Source organism: Diadema antillarum, unplaced genomic scaffold (assembly GCF_040938485.1).
Source record: "Diadema antillarum isolate AM-2024a unplaced genomic scaffold, OU_Dant_1.0 scf00000029, whole genome shotgun sequence".
In the NCBI taxonomy this organism is placed as follows: Eukaryota; Metazoa; Echinodermata; class Echinoidea; order Diadematoida; family Diadematidae; genus Diadema; species Diadema antillarum.
In genome coordinates this window covers 5,994,837-6,010,244 of record NW_027270918.1, presented here as the reverse complement: position 1 = coordinate 6,010,244, position 15,408 = coordinate 5,994,837, and the positions used below count along the sequence as shown (strand labels likewise).

Genomic DNA, 15,408 nt, shown 5'->3' with positions numbered 1-15,408 from the left:
CTGGGATGATTAATGACCTAGAGTCAATAGTTAGTGGTATCTTTAAAAGTTGCATTATCATTTCTATTCTGGTTTTCTCTCATATCATTTGTGGTATGTACACTCTATGTAATTAGTAGGGACGTATATCCAACTGGATTAACACTGAACTTTACTAAACAGGTCCCTTAACAACTAGAACTGCTCGAAAAATTCAATACACTGTATTCAAATTTACATGTCTGCAACATATCATAAATCAATGTGGCTAGACAACTGTTTCTGGAGCAGTCAACGCCATAAGAAAAATTGCCAATTTTGGTCAACCATGCTCCTCTAGCAATTCCTCAATCATGCTTGGGAGGGAGCTTTTTTAGTACTGTCAAAGACAGAGACAGCTAGTAAGTGCCATAGTAATATTTGGGGAGGGGAAGAGGGGAAAACGCTGCAGTCACTGAGTAAACATGTACCTGCGGCCACTAATGTCATTTTGGGGAAGTTATGAATTCATTCTGGTCTACCTGAGACGAGAGAGAAGCGACCCTCCCCCCTTCGGTGCCCTGTAATTCCATCCCATCCCAAAAATGTATTAAGACATGGGGCAATCAATAGATTAAGAAAGCATGGGCCTGTTCTCCCTGCTGGCTATTTGCACAATCTAGAGGCAATGAAATATATTTTTCGGCTTGAAAGATAGGCCTCATTGAATGTCTTTTCTTTCCAGTCCCACGCTAACCAAAGAACGCATCCTTCGTCTCATCTTCCAAAGCACAATCCAGTTTCCAAATTAATCGACAGGCTCTCCGGCTATGGGTATTGACTCGAGTGACACTGAATAATTCAGAAGAAAGTCTACTGGTATTGATTTTAATTAGAGGAAATCTTTCCGTTTCATCCTCTGCAATATTTGGTTATTTGCAGACTGCAGGCAATGCCCGTGGATGGCTGCCTCACTTGATATTTTTCAAAGTTTGAAGTTCACGCAACGCACGTCGTCTGTCCAAAATTCTTGGGTGCGCAGGTTACTATGTTACTTCTGTCTTCTTTTTCTTCACACTGACAAGGCACTGTGAACCAACCAAGAGGGCTGGTGAGATGAAACATCACCTCCGGAGATTTCATCAAACTGGCCTATTTGGTCCACCAATGCTTTTGCATACTCTTCACCGACATGAAATGTGTCATTCAAAATGTGTGGATTGTAATTCTGTGCCCCTACATGGATTTGATTAATCTGTCTTTGATTCTTCTCTGCTAATTCCCGAAAAAACAAATGGGCTGAACTCTGTGCAACAAATGTAAGCACACTTCACAAGAATTGCCATGGTAATGGTAACAGCTTAGTTACAAAAGCATAAAACAACAACAAAAAGATTTGATAATCAAGTGCGGTACACACGCCAATTATATGGCGTATACCTGTACAGTAGGTCTATAATGTGCCGGGGGAAACAAAAATCCTGCAGAAAGAACAAATCCCTGTAAACAAGAGGGTCCAACATTAGAATTTAGATAATGACAATTAGACATGCACATGATAACACAAAAATCTACATTAACTTACAATTGACAATGAGCATCCCCGTCTCGCTAGGGACAGTATCCCCAGAGGGTGTGGCCGCAGAGCAGGAGTAGCCCCCTTCATCCTCCTTCTGTACTCCAGTGATTTTCAGGTTGCCTCCTTCAGGAAAGAATCTGGTCTCGGTGGGTAAAGGGTTTCCATCTAATAACCATGTGTACGTCACACCTACTGTCTCGTCTGTACCACAGGTCAGCACAATGTTCATTCCTTCATTCACTGTGAGACTCTCGGGCTGCTGGGTAAACTGGAGAGCCAACGTTGGCTGACATATACTGACAGCTGTGGAAGAAAAGAAAATGAGGTTATGGCAGGGATATCACGAAAGTGAGAATAGATACGATGCGATCATTAGTTGAAAAAAAAAGTCATGTTGATTTTGGTACATATGAATCAGTTCTGTGTTAAAAAGATGGAAAAAAAATCTGGTATGATGTGCTTCTAAGGCTCTTCGTTCTTACAGGAGAAAATCACAATGTTTATGACTCTCATTATTTTTTCTTGTTCATCATTCAAGAGCAGTTATTTCCTATCTCCAGCTGAGCTGGTCATCAAATGACAGCTCATAATATGTTGCAAACTTTTGTGTGCAATGCAAGAAATTCTATCATGTGGAGTGAGGAAAATATGACTGGATATGTATGTCTGGATATGTGTGAGCAATCTCATTGGTGCAAACGGCTGACCTGGTTTGTAAAATATTGGGAATATAATAAACTGTGGGCTTTTGTGAACACCTATTATGCCGAGTGCATCTGATAAAACAATCAAGAACAGGACGATGAATGCTCTGGGCTACAAGTACTGAAATATTGACATAAGATGGTCAGTCCACTGCATAAATTCTACAGCTCGAGTGGCACTGACCACTCATTCCTGTGAAGTGACCGCTGGGCTGGCTGGAGAGTGTACAAACACAGAGAAGAGAGGCCGCTTGCTATGCTAATTCCTTTGTCTTCTTGTCTGGGAGCTTTGCACAGACTGAGCTGACCATGCCAAACAAAGCCAAACTATTCACACTTCCCTGCAAAGAGTTTGATAATGGTCTCTGAAGTCTGAAGGGCAATTTTGGAACATACTTTATTGCAATCTTGACAATGACCACCATGCTAAATAGCAACTAGATACACCTAGATGTAATGGGTATAGTTACTGTGGTGTGAATCTGCAATTGGCTACTGAGCATCAATGCTAAATCTTCCACAATTTGGAGCAAAGGCTTTCCTTGGAGACTAATAAATCCTGAGCATCTTTGAGTGTCGTCAAATCAAGGTGTGATATCGCTTTAAGCAGAGCATAGTTTTCACAACCAAGTGTACACTGTATATAAAATTACAGGTCTTTGTTCCATTCATCATGAAATGCACAAGTTTCGTTAGTGTTTCATGATCGATAAATCTTCGATAAATCTTCTGAATACTTTACTTTGAATAGCTCTCAAGAGTTTTGACAGTATACAATTTTTTAATGTACTCTCATGTACTTTCATCATAAGATATTATTTTGAACTGCAGGCTATGAAAATAGCATCTCCACCTCGTGGTATCTACATGTAATGAATGTCTGAGTCATCCGCATTGTTCAGTGGAAGCGGCATAGATCACAATAGAGGTTGTCTCCCTGTGGTACACCTGTACTGGTACACCACACAAAATGTATGGTAGATGCGTGTCGGCTTCCATGCTAGTCTAAGCGCAGAAGGAATGCGCATGACTCATATCGAGCACCGGCTGGTCTTCAAACCTGATTATCTCACAGCATTCATTTCTAAGAAAGATGCCATTTCCTTCTCCACCAGAGCAGTGGGGTAGATGTGGATTAACATGACAGGATTTGTGTAAGTAGATAGATTCATCCCAATTGACTTGCAGCATGTTGCGGTCACTGAGTAATTCAAGAGTGATACAAAAGGAAGAAGTCTTTACAAGTATAAACTGTTCTGTATGCATTTTCACAGATCCATCATCCATTTTTTTTTCTTTAGACTACCTAATGGCAATGTTTCTGTCTGATAGATTATGCTAATGTCATAGACAGATGGGAAAGACATGTAGAAAGTACTTGTCTGAAATATTCAGTCTTCATTAAACTAAAATCAATTTTTTGAGATACTTGTCCATGTTTAAATGGAAAAAAATACACAGAGAAATAGATACTAGAGTCAATTGCAATCTGTAAGATTAAATTTGGTGGTGACTCCTTTTGGGTATCCCACTGGCATTTGGTGTTGCTGTGATAGACAAGTCTTTTGCTTGTAATAAATTTGGCAGATATACATGTACAGCACACAAGATATGAATCATTATTCTACTGAAATTGGTTTGAAATATTCAGCATTTTTAAACAAGATAGACTCTAAGACGTACTGTAAATTCATGACTCAGTATGAGTGATGACCATGCATCCATTATCAATGCATCCCTACGATAGCCTTAATCGAATAATGTAGCTAGCAACAATGACTGGGCACTAAACTCACTCACGCCAAAAAGGAAAGCATTAGTGGCCACATCAAAGCCGGCTTTCCCTTAAATCGCAAATCTAATTTAATCCTGATAGACCCAATACAGTAGCAGAAGATGGCATCCTATGTAATTTCATTATTTCCACTTTGCACTTATAGAAAAAATGCAAAGTAAAAATTTTCATCTCTCTAGACCTTCTCTCTTTCCTTTTTCTCTTCTATTTTTTCTCTTCTTTTATTTATCTCTCTCTCTCTCTCTCTCTCCCTTTTCATATTAGTTTTTTTTTTTTTTTTTTTTTTTTTTTTGGGGGGGGGGGGTTGGGGGTTTCTTCTTCTTCTTTTTTTATTCATTGACCTGGTTGTTCTCCTTGCATGACAGATAAACATAACAGTGTGATACTGTCTCTTCATTTAACTGCAATGTACAATGTATGTTTGTAACACAGTCTGAAATCTAACTCCCTACTATTATAGTCCAGCATAAAAGAACAGTATGCCAGTTAAATACACAACCTCACCTCAATTAACATGCCATGCCATTTTACACAATGTTCCATTTGGCTTCAAGAGGCTTTAAGGAGGACGATGATTATGTAATACTATATACACTGTATGTCTGTGATCCTGTATGTCTGTGTAAATGTATAATCAGTCAGAAGCAAATGTATCAAATACAATGTATAGCTTCCACACCAGTTACACTTGTATTATCGGGATACGAGCATCCCTTCAAATACAATTGGATAGAATGATACGCAAATCACTATGATGTTCAAATTCACTTTTGAAGTAGATTGAAGATAGAAAATGAACAGAATGATTGAAAATTTACCAACATTTGACATCTAAGCAAATGATGGTATTATAAAACTCCGAATGCTATCATAACACTGTGATGATTATTAGCAACAACCTCACATTGCAAATTACACAAGGTAATGATGTCATAGACCTACAATTAAATTGTCCCCTGTTTTTCAATGATATCAGTTATATACCAAGGTAGACCTTTTACATGTATCTTCCCTATAAATCTTTTATGTTCCAATGTATGAGCAATTATGACTTACAGAGGAAAGGGTTGTTCATGCAGTTGCCAAATTATCAAGCAAAAACACGATATTCTTTTTAGCACATGATTTGTGCAATGTGAAATGATGACCTTGTCTTAACAAATTTGCATTGTGTGTAGGTGAGACTAATCAATTTGCTTCTAACACATGATAAAGATATTCCTTAACTTTCTTGTCCATGCGCCATATTGATGAAACTTTTGTCTGACTTCAAGTTCAATCTACTTCTGAAAGTCAACCTGAAAATGATATGAAAGTGTACTTCAAGGGGTGTGATATGCCGTGGTGTAGAAATCACAAATGTGTTTTGACTATGAAAACACTCACACACGTATTACACACTTACCCTCACATAATCACAAACACTGACATTACATCTGTCTTACTCTCCACTTTTCCTTGATCACATCCTCCCCCCCCCCCCCCCATTCTAGTTTGATCTCATTTTTGCCACTTTGCACATACAGAATAACAAGAGGTGAAATCCCATTTGTGTAATCTCAAGCCTACAGACAGGAACTATACAGAGTGAATGGAAGGACATAAAAGGGCCCATACAGGAGCTAAACCACACAGACCAAATCAGGTAACAATAGCACATGTCATAGTGCCCAGACTCCAGCACAGCACGCTGGCTGCGGCGGCTCCCTGACAGTAACAAAGCCATCACAAGCATCCCATAAAGGTCTGCCTCTTTTCTATGCCCGACTGGAAGGGAAACATAGCACTTTGCCCACAGAATAGGGGGGAAACTGTTCCTTTTCACAAGCTCCATTCATTGGGAGGTGGTGAAAGAACAGCACAGAAGACTGCAGAGAAGGAGAAGAAGGGGGTAAAAGAGTGAACATTCCTGGCTGCTAAAGGCAGACAGACCATCGAGGACTTTTAAAATTGTGCAGGGGTGACTTGCCAGTATTTTCTTCCTGAAGCACTTAATCAGGAAAGGATTGAACAGCAAACACAGCAGAGGGAAAAGAAAGGGGAGGCAGTTCTTGGCTATTGGTGGCCCAAAGTGACCATTTGTATTCACAGTCGATGCTGCTTAATCTCCGTCTGAAATGCACACTTGCCAAAAAGAATTCAGCGAGGACTGTTTGGATGAAATGAATTGCGACCAAGAAAAGAATGGGCTGCTGTTGTGGAAGGCTCTGATAACATGACATTCTGAAGACGATGTGTTTACTTGGGATCAAAAAAGAAGAAGATTAAATTATGGTCAATTATATGCCATCCCTAATAAATGGTTTGAGAACAAAATGTTATTCAATCTCACTACACTGAGAAATCAATTGAGAGGGAGCAGCAATTCATGCGGAGCACAGTCTTTAATCTTGGGGGAAAAAAAACCATCAACACAGCATCAACAGCCCTTTTAAATTGGTAAATACGAAACCGGTGATTGTTGGGGGAAAAGATAAAATCTCTCTCCTTATTACAGTGTACATTTGTGCAAGTAAAATTATTTCAGTGTGAATAATGACATATTCAGATTTCTGAGCAAGTTGATGTACAATTTTATAGAACGATTACCTGGTACTCTTGCGAACAATTCACCCAACCATCAAATAGCCTGGTTTGATGATGTATTCAATTTTTATGCATGCTTTGTTCACAAAGGTTGCCCTTAAGCAACCAGAAAGCTTGCAGGAGGCTTGCCCTACCTTGCAACAACCAAGTAAATTCCTGCCTATGGAACTTAATGGGAGGGAGCAGGTGTATGAAATGCTTCATTATAATAGTAATACTAGGCTGTCTAAGGAAAAAAAAAAAAATCCATCATTGCCACGAATAACAGAAATGGTTTATTGGCATAAGTACGTATTGCTTCAAACGAGAGACTTTTTTTCTTTTTTCTTTCCAACCTTTCAAGTGTCTCAGTTGCAAAATATTCACTTACACCAATGAGAAATTTTACAAATACTTGAATAGTTTACAATATACCACGTAACCTAGTGTAGTGGAGGAAAGATATGCCAAACATCTATATAAATTTCAAGATATTTAGATACACTCAAACTTACATTTTAACCCCGTAGTTATCAATCAATTTCAGACAAGAACTTTCAGAACACTAAAAACAAAAATCTACTTATAGATCTAGACATTTTGTGGCAGTTTTGCCACAAAATACAAGAAGCCATAACTCATAAGATGCAATGTGATATACCTGGTATACTACTGAATTTTGTGTATGTTTCCATGACAATCACAGCTCATGATCAGGCTTCTTCCATTTAATCTGCAAAGATCCGGTGTTTACTGTTTGACTGCCTCCTGTTTTTAACCAGTAAAGTTTACTAACGTAATATTGCAAATGATTGCTAGTGCTGTTGTTAGCAGCAGAATTAGATTTTCGATCCAAACATTCATTCTAAATCATATATTTGCGAGGATAACATTATGTGCAATAAGTAAGCAGTGAAGACTGGCGTCTGTGGTCTGTGGACAAGTAGAACCTGATGAGTTTCCTGGAGGACCGAGTAGAAATCAAACTTGGCTTGTGGGCCGTAAACGACTTCTGCCAGCCGCCTGCTCTGCTGGGCTGAAACAAATGCCCAAACCGCACCAAGTCCCAAATTTGCCAGGTGTAACTTGTATTCATATCATATTATCATGATCAATTTGCGCACTTACCGACTAAAACTGCTGATAAAAATCGCCACCTTAGGTACTTCCACTCCATATTTAGAGTTATTCTGGTGTATTCTGGATGTATTCCTGAGAAGTGTCCTAAAAAACCCGTCGTTTTGCTCCGGCCTTGCTGTGTTCCTACGGTCGTTCCGAGGTTGAGCCTAACTCAATCTTCAGGGTACGGTGAGCGAATGACAGAGCTGGCTGGAGACACACAGAGGGCATGCAGAATGATGCAGCGCGACGACGACGGGGGATGCGCGCTACTTCCACCACACATTTACCCCCGGCTTCACGGGCGGGGAACCGACGTCTGGTGGTGGCTCTATGTGTATGTAGCACACGGGAAATTGTATTGAGCGTATCGTCTCCCGAGGCAGTGTACAGTACCTCTTCTTGAAGAGCGCCGCGCGAGGAATACTACCAGTAAAAAGTGTGACCACATGAGACTCGTTTCTATTTTGGCATTGTAGCAATACATAGTGCCATACGCAGGGGTGCGCCGCTCAAAACGAAATCTACGAATAATGCCTCCCATCGATGCACCTGCTCCAGAAGTTTAGAGAAATCTTCAATCATAGATGGCGCTCGTCATCATTATCGAAGGACAATTTTGCGTTTCGCGCAAGTCGAGATCTCATTTTTAACAATGAAATGGCAAAAATTCAGGATATCCAGATAACAATTTCAACATTGAGATAGCAAAAATTCACGGTAATGGTCACAAATAGAACAAAATCGTCTGCAGCAAAAGACTTTTGATTAAAGATTCAACTCTTCATGTGGAGCGATGTTGTGCGACCTGTGCGACCTGTGCGTCCTGTTTACTGGTTGAGTCGAATGATTGTGTAGACCATGGAGATAATCCTTATCGCGTGCAAAATTTTATAAGAGAGCACATAAGGGTATTTTCGCTTGGCGGAACACCTGAATGTTGTTAAACGTAGAGCGGTCTACAAACTGAGAAAATAAATATATGCGAAGTGTTTCTGAAATTTATTAAACAAAAAATAAATGAAGGTAAACCTATTTGATTCAGCTTGTCATTCTTATTTGAAATAATTGAAGGTGAATCAAATGGCATCGCATTTCTAAAATGTTAATTCAACGTCTTATGTTGAATCATGAAGTGAGGAGCGAAGCCTTAGTGTTCCAAATGTTATGCACAGATGCCTTTTAAGTAGTGGAAACTCAAAAGTTGCATTGAAGAGATTGTACTATCTGGCGATAAGGCCCGGCGGTAAGAGCGGGAAAATAAGGTTGAAGTAAAACTGGTGTACGATTAAATTATCCCCCCGAAGGATAACAAATAATTATGTTACCGCTTCTCTAGTGAAGTTTAACCTTTTATCACAAATTGAATCTTCAATAAGGAGCTTTGAAGGCCCCTATAATTATTTTCGGATGCTTCTGCAATTAAGCTGCAGCTGTGATCTAATATAAATAATATTTCCATATCCGAAAATAACTATAACAAGGGGCCTACAAACCTTCTTATAATATCCAGGGTAGCCTCTTCAGTGTTTCCACTGCTCTACCAGAGGGCCCTGCCATTATCATTACCCTAGCATTGCCATGGTACCCATTTATACACCTGGATCGAGATGGACATAAGGTGGGTAAACAGTCATGTTCAAGGACGTATAGCACTGGGCGGGAATCGAACTCGGGTCCTCCAATAATTGGGAGTCGAGAGTCTTATCCAGTATGGGCCACAGCGCCCCACTTATTGAAGATTCATTGTGATAAAAGGTTAAACTTCACTAGAGGAGGTAACATGCTATAGTGCTATCTTTCTCTTTTTTACAAGTTTTATTACTCTTTAATGAAAACGTTAGCCCGATAATTGCATTCATCAGCCATTAGCATAAGCTTTCTGGTTGCTGAGGAAAACAATCGATTGTTCTCTATTGGGTTAATCATCATGAAAACATTTCGTTCCTCCTTTTTCAAATCTTAACGCGAAATTATTGTGTAGGCCTACTCGGTTATGTTCTATAACGAAATAATACAGTATAGGTGCGGAAGATGTTGTATGATTTCATTCCCTCCCCCCCCCCCCCCCTCTCTCTCTCTCTCTCTCTCTCATAATATTTGGAATTACTGCAACTTCGACGCCAAACTGACTTTTGGTTTAATGATTTGAAGCCCGCGGTTTAAATACATGCAAATGGGATTTTACCCCATGTTTATTTAGGCTATATATACTGAAGTATATAATATTACCACTGAAAAAGAAGAGCATGAGGTGCTGTTTTATCCAAGCAACTGTTTAAAATTAGGTGTTCCTACATTATGGGTGGTGCTATTAAATTGGTGTTATGTTCGTAATGCCAAAATGTTCGTTAGTCCAAAAATGAAATATAAGGTTGGTTATTCCTTGATTTAAGTCATGGTTGATTTAACAGAAATTGAAATAAGATGCGTTATTCCAAAGGTTCGACAGACCGAAAATGAATTAAGGTGCGTTAATCCTAAATGGAAAAGCAAAACAAAACAAAACAGAAAGAAAACGGGTGCGTATAATACTAACGAACCTTCGGAATTTGGGGGAATTTTATTTCGTTTTCAGAACTAATCGAACCTTCGGTTTTCAGAACATTATTAACAAGCCTTTTTTCTTTTCGGATTTCTGCCTTCGGAGTAAGGACCATTTGACAGAATAACGACCCCTATTTCATTTTCAGATTAAGGAAAAACAACAACAACAACGAAACACTCTTTACATTCATAGGCTTACATTGTACATCTTTTATAGACGAATATTCCTGCTTATTAGGATACGTGACTTTTTACATTATAGGGACATAAGTTTTTTAGTCACGATACTCTCTTAAAAAAAGGTCAATTTGACTACCCGAAAAATGAAATAAATGAGTGATTGCTGTAAGGTTGGTAAACGGACATGTATAAACCAACGAAAATTAGTGAATGAATGAATAAACAAAATATAATTGATTCAACTGATTTACGAAACACGAAATTAAAGGAGTAAACAATCAAATACAGATAAATCGATAGGAACAGAAACACTTCATAAAGCATTAAACAACTTCTTCTTTTTCTTCTTCTTCTTCTTGTTCTTCTTCTTGTTCTTGTTCTTGTTCTTCTTGTTCTTCTTCTTCTTCTTCTTCTTCTTTTTCTTCTTCTTCTTCTTCTTCTTCTTCTTCTTCTTCTTCTTCTTCGACTTTACCCCATGGAAATTGTGAACCACCCGTGGTGTACTAAAATGTAAAAAAAGAAAAGAAAAAGAAAAGTTCGAGGGCGAATATGTACCCCCTCTTTTAAAATATTTTGTATGTAAACACTATATTCACTGTGTGAATAGTGTGCAAGAGTGATGTAAATAAAGTACCATTTTGAAAAGTCAAAAGTCTTCTTCTTCTTCTTCTTCTTCTTCTTCTTCTTCTTCTTCTTCTTCAATTCCAAAGATCAATGAAAAAACACGAACAACACTCGGACAGCACTAGCCCTACTACTTAATATCGAACTTTTGGACAGCTCACATGCGGTACGAGTGAGAGGTTGTGATGCCTCCACGGCCTGGCAGCAGCAGTTCATACAGGTGCATGGTTTCTTGTATGGTGGGGTGGTAGTAGTGTAGTAGGCAAAAACGCGTGTTACCGACGCATAGCAACATACAACAATGGCGGCTCCGGGGGACCCGATCAGTCTCTACTGGACTTGCGATCAAGTAGCAGACTGGATAGAGGAACTTGGATTTCCACAGTATAGGGTAAGCATGAAGACTTGCAGACTTGAAGACTTGAATTTTTCCTGCTTGCAGCAGTGTATGGCTTTCATGGAAGGGACATTTGTGTAAAATAATAATGAAATGTATAAAATTCATTTGCCACTGCAAAACATCGCCTTGTTACGATTCTGCCCCCGCAGGTCCCGCAGCGATGGTGGCTAGTGACCGGTGACACGCTGTTCAAGCGAGGAGCGCGAGAAACTTGGCTAGTGCAGTACCGTAGTGGTAGTGCAATGCACAACTCCTAGCTGTAGCTAGCTAGACTCTGGATAATCTGCTGGTACTTGTTCTTGTTAATCTAATTTGTGGAAGTAACGCAGCAAGCTAGCAAGGGTAAAAGTACACGAAATGATAGAATGATAGATTCCTTTGAATGTTTCTGGTTCTTTATGTCATGTGATTGTGACTAGACTCTATAGAATCTAGAGTACAGGAGAGAGAGCTAGATCTATTTCTTATTAAAATAATCAGTCATTTATTCTAATATTTTTAGCCGACTATGCAAGCGTCCTGTCGTTTTTAACTGTGATAGTATAAAAGATGATTTTATGATTGTCACTCATGAATCACAGACACTTTTCATTGATTTTTAGAGAGGAGTGGCAGTGGAGGTGGAGGTCCATAAACTGTAGCGTTGTGTTAGAATCTAGATGTATAGGCCTACAGCAAATTGTGTAGGCATATAATACTGACTAGAGACACCCAAGTACAATGTAGGTCCCCTACAACAGAATTGGTTTCCTGCATTTATTTTCAGTAGCTTGTACAGTACTACAGCATACCACTACCAGGATTTTCATACCAGGAACGATGGAATTATTCATCACAGGGCAGTGCATTCAGTGCAGCTATAGGTCTGCAAGTCATAGGCATTAAAATTTCCCCTTTTTTTTTCTTTTTAAGATTTTAGCTCAGAATATGAAGATATTTAACATAAATACAGTGTATTCCTGTTATAACGAATGCAGTTATTATGACATTTAGATACTTTAAAACAGGATATATTCACAGCATGAATTTTTCGCGAATTGGAGCCAACAGCCTTTTTTGCTGCATGAAATTTTTGCAAACTGCCACTGGCATTCAGTGCATATAGTGTTACAAGAACTTTTGCGTGCATTTTAATTTCGCGAATCTTGGCGCTTGCGAAATTCGCAAAATTAAAATGCATGCCAACATTCCTTGTTTTACAGTACAATGAATCAAAATTAAGATAATTAGTTGTTGTTGTTGTTTTTTTTTTTTATATAATCAGGCTGAGTTATTGTGATATGTGTGCGTGTATGTGTGCGTATGTACAAATGTCTCAATGTTCTTGATATGCATGTCAATGACAACTTATACTTTATATGATTGTTGTTGGATCTTCAAGTTATAAGTTATTTTATTACTTTCTGGAGATCCATTTGCCATTCATATTGTCTCTATTTTTTTTTTTTGCAATTGTCTATGTAAATTGTACTTTTACTTGTGTGTTAATGATATGTATCATGTCTTTGTACTTGTTCATGTTGTTCATGTTGACATGGAAATGGAAAATAAATTCAATTCAATTCAATTCAAAATTCAGGTCCAAAAATTATTGTCTATAGTTCTATTAAAGTACATGTATATCTTATAAAATATACTTTACTTGTTTGGCTATATCACAAAATGTTGATATAACAAAAGAAAACTGCCACTCCCAAGGACTTTGTTATAATGGGATTCACCAATAGTATCTTACCTTACTGTTCAAGTATAATTTATGGGGAAGAGGAATATGGTTCTATGAACAGGAAAGGAAGTGGGGGTAAAAAACTGTGCTTATGCACTGAGGTCTCATAGTAAGTGTCCTTGTGTGTGCAACACAAAATACATATAGTGGATATATCTGTAGGGCCTATGATGTGTCTTATCAACATGCTAAAGGGGTGGTATAGTTCTGGTGAGATGGGAATTCAGATTTTAACTTTTTGCAAGTTGATTAGAAACCACTTAGATATGAAATATTAAAAAGCATTTGATTCTAGAGGAATTCGAAGTATATATGATGAAAATTGGTTTTGAAATAGCCGAGAAATCCAAAAACAAAGTAAAAGAAAGTGATCCTAATAAAAGATGGGACCCACCTTTTATTAGGAACACTTTGTTTTTAGATATCTCAAGTTGTTTCCAATTAACCTGCAAAAAGTAAAAATTTGAATTCCCATCTCATATGCCATCTCTTTAACTAGCATGCCAGTATTTTGTGTGGAAAATACATATGCTTGTGCAACGTACAATTTCGTATATCTATAAGAAATAATTGCTGTTATCAGGCATGACATTCTGTAGATTTAGATCTGATTTCAGATTTTTTTTCTCAAGTCTATACACATTTTGCTAATTTTGTGTATCGAAATCACCTGAAAATGGGTTGATTTCTGATTTTTTCAACAAATCTCGATATCATCCCTGTATTATCTTTTTTATTTCTTTCATGTGTATGTTTTCTCTCTTTCTCCAGGCCTGCTTCACAACCAATTTGATAACCGGCAGGAAACTCATTTTAGCAGATGCATCAACATTACCCTCTCTGGGAATCACAGACTTTGAACATATAAAGGTACGATGTGGATTAAAGAATTTGTCAGGCATCAAGCAATTATTCCTCTTCATGTAATTATCAATTTTACACTTTTCATGTCAAACCTATTATAATCAGAAATTCAGATGAGAAATGTGTCATACAATTTTGTATGTACAGCATTCATTATATACAGTATTACACACAGCGCCAACAGAGAACACTGGTATTATAAACTATAGACAAAGAGCAGGAATTTCCTCTCAACCCCAGAGAAGGTTTGCTGTCAATCTCATGGGGGGGGGGGGGGGGGGGGGGGGGGGTTGAGATGAGGTTTCTGGCGGCTTTTGCAACATGCTTGGCATTTATGGAAATTATCTGCCTGATCGAAGTCTGCATGTTGATAAACTTTTAAGGGTGCATTCATCCCTATCGGAAAATCAGTAATTGCTATGCATGACATTCTGTGATTACTTGATAAACAAAAAGCATCAATAAGTTGAGATTACAGTTTTCATAGACTCACTGTTTACAAGTTATTCATTCCACATGTGTTTAACCTTGAAATATCGAAGTGAAGAAAATCTTTCTATATATACCATGCAATGGACAAATAAGGTTTGAAAATATGATATTTGATTTCAGAAATTAGCACTTTTTATTTTATCATTATTTTTTGTTACATATGCCTGGAGGACCCACCTCTACTCTTGGTAAAAAGTAATTCATTGTACTTTTGAAAAACACATTAATATTGCAGTAATATAATTTCCTTGAAGTTATTTGTTCATGCATAAATGAGTAATACTGTTCCTATTTTGTGTGTTTGTGAAATGCAGTTCATTGCCAAGAACATCCGTGATATGTTGGGTATTGAGGAGCCGTACTGGAACCGCAGCATCTCCTTGCCTCACCGGGAGCTCAAGGGCATGTACCTGGAGCGGAAGAGCATCTCTGGGATGAAGGCCGACGCCCTGACGATGAGCAAGTACCAGAAGGAGCTGAGGAGGATAGAAATTGAGAAGGAACAGAACTTGCTGAAAAGTGACAAGCTGAAGAGATAACTCCCATCCTGTATTGCTTGTCTACCACCTTCACAATTGAAGCTCATTTCTATCAAGTGCTAGCTACGTCTGTGCTGAACTATTTAGAAGAAAACTGTTTATTTTTTTCTGTTTTTATTTCACTTTATGTGAACAAAGTGAAATGGATGCATTCATCAAGGAAGATGGCAAACTGAACAATGAATGCTGTTTTTGGAGTGCTACAGTAAATGCCATGCTAGTTTTCAGAGAAATGCATGATTTGATATTTACTTTATGGTGCAGGGTCTGAGTTGTCCAGGCTTACAGTATATTCCATGTCTTCTCTTTCCTCTGC

The 15,408-nt window shown here is 38.3% G+C and overlaps 2 protein-coding genes across 2 annotated transcripts in view; one reads left to right on the top strand and one right to left on the bottom strand.

The window, feature by feature from the left end:
• The window catches only part of LOC139739173 (inactive tyrosine-protein kinase 7-like), a 101,254-nt gene extending 93,357 nt beyond the window's left edge, over window positions 1–7,897 (bottom strand). Inside the window, exons 1-2 of the mRNA XM_071649791.1 lie at window positions 7,730–7,897; window positions 1,544–1,840 (exon numbers count right to left, since the gene is read on the bottom strand). Coding sequence (XP_071505892.1) covers window positions 1,544–1,840; window positions 7,730–7,778 — 346 coding nt within the window. The 5' untranslated portion in view covers window positions 7,779–7,897. The remainder of the gene's footprint in view (window positions 1–1,543; window positions 1,841–7,729) is intronic.
• A 3,475-nt stretch (window positions 7,898–11,372) lies between these two features.
• Window positions 11,373–15,092, top strand: LOC139738580 (sterile alpha motif domain-containing protein 15-like). The gene is made up of 3 exons (XM_071649198.1): window positions 11,373–11,462; window positions 13,969–14,067; window positions 14,868–15,092. Exons 1-3 carry the CDS (start codon window positions 11,373–11,375, stop codon window positions 15,090–15,092), a joined length of 414 nt encoding a protein of 137 aa, XP_071505299.1.
• Window positions 15,093–15,408: the final 316 nt, after the last annotated feature.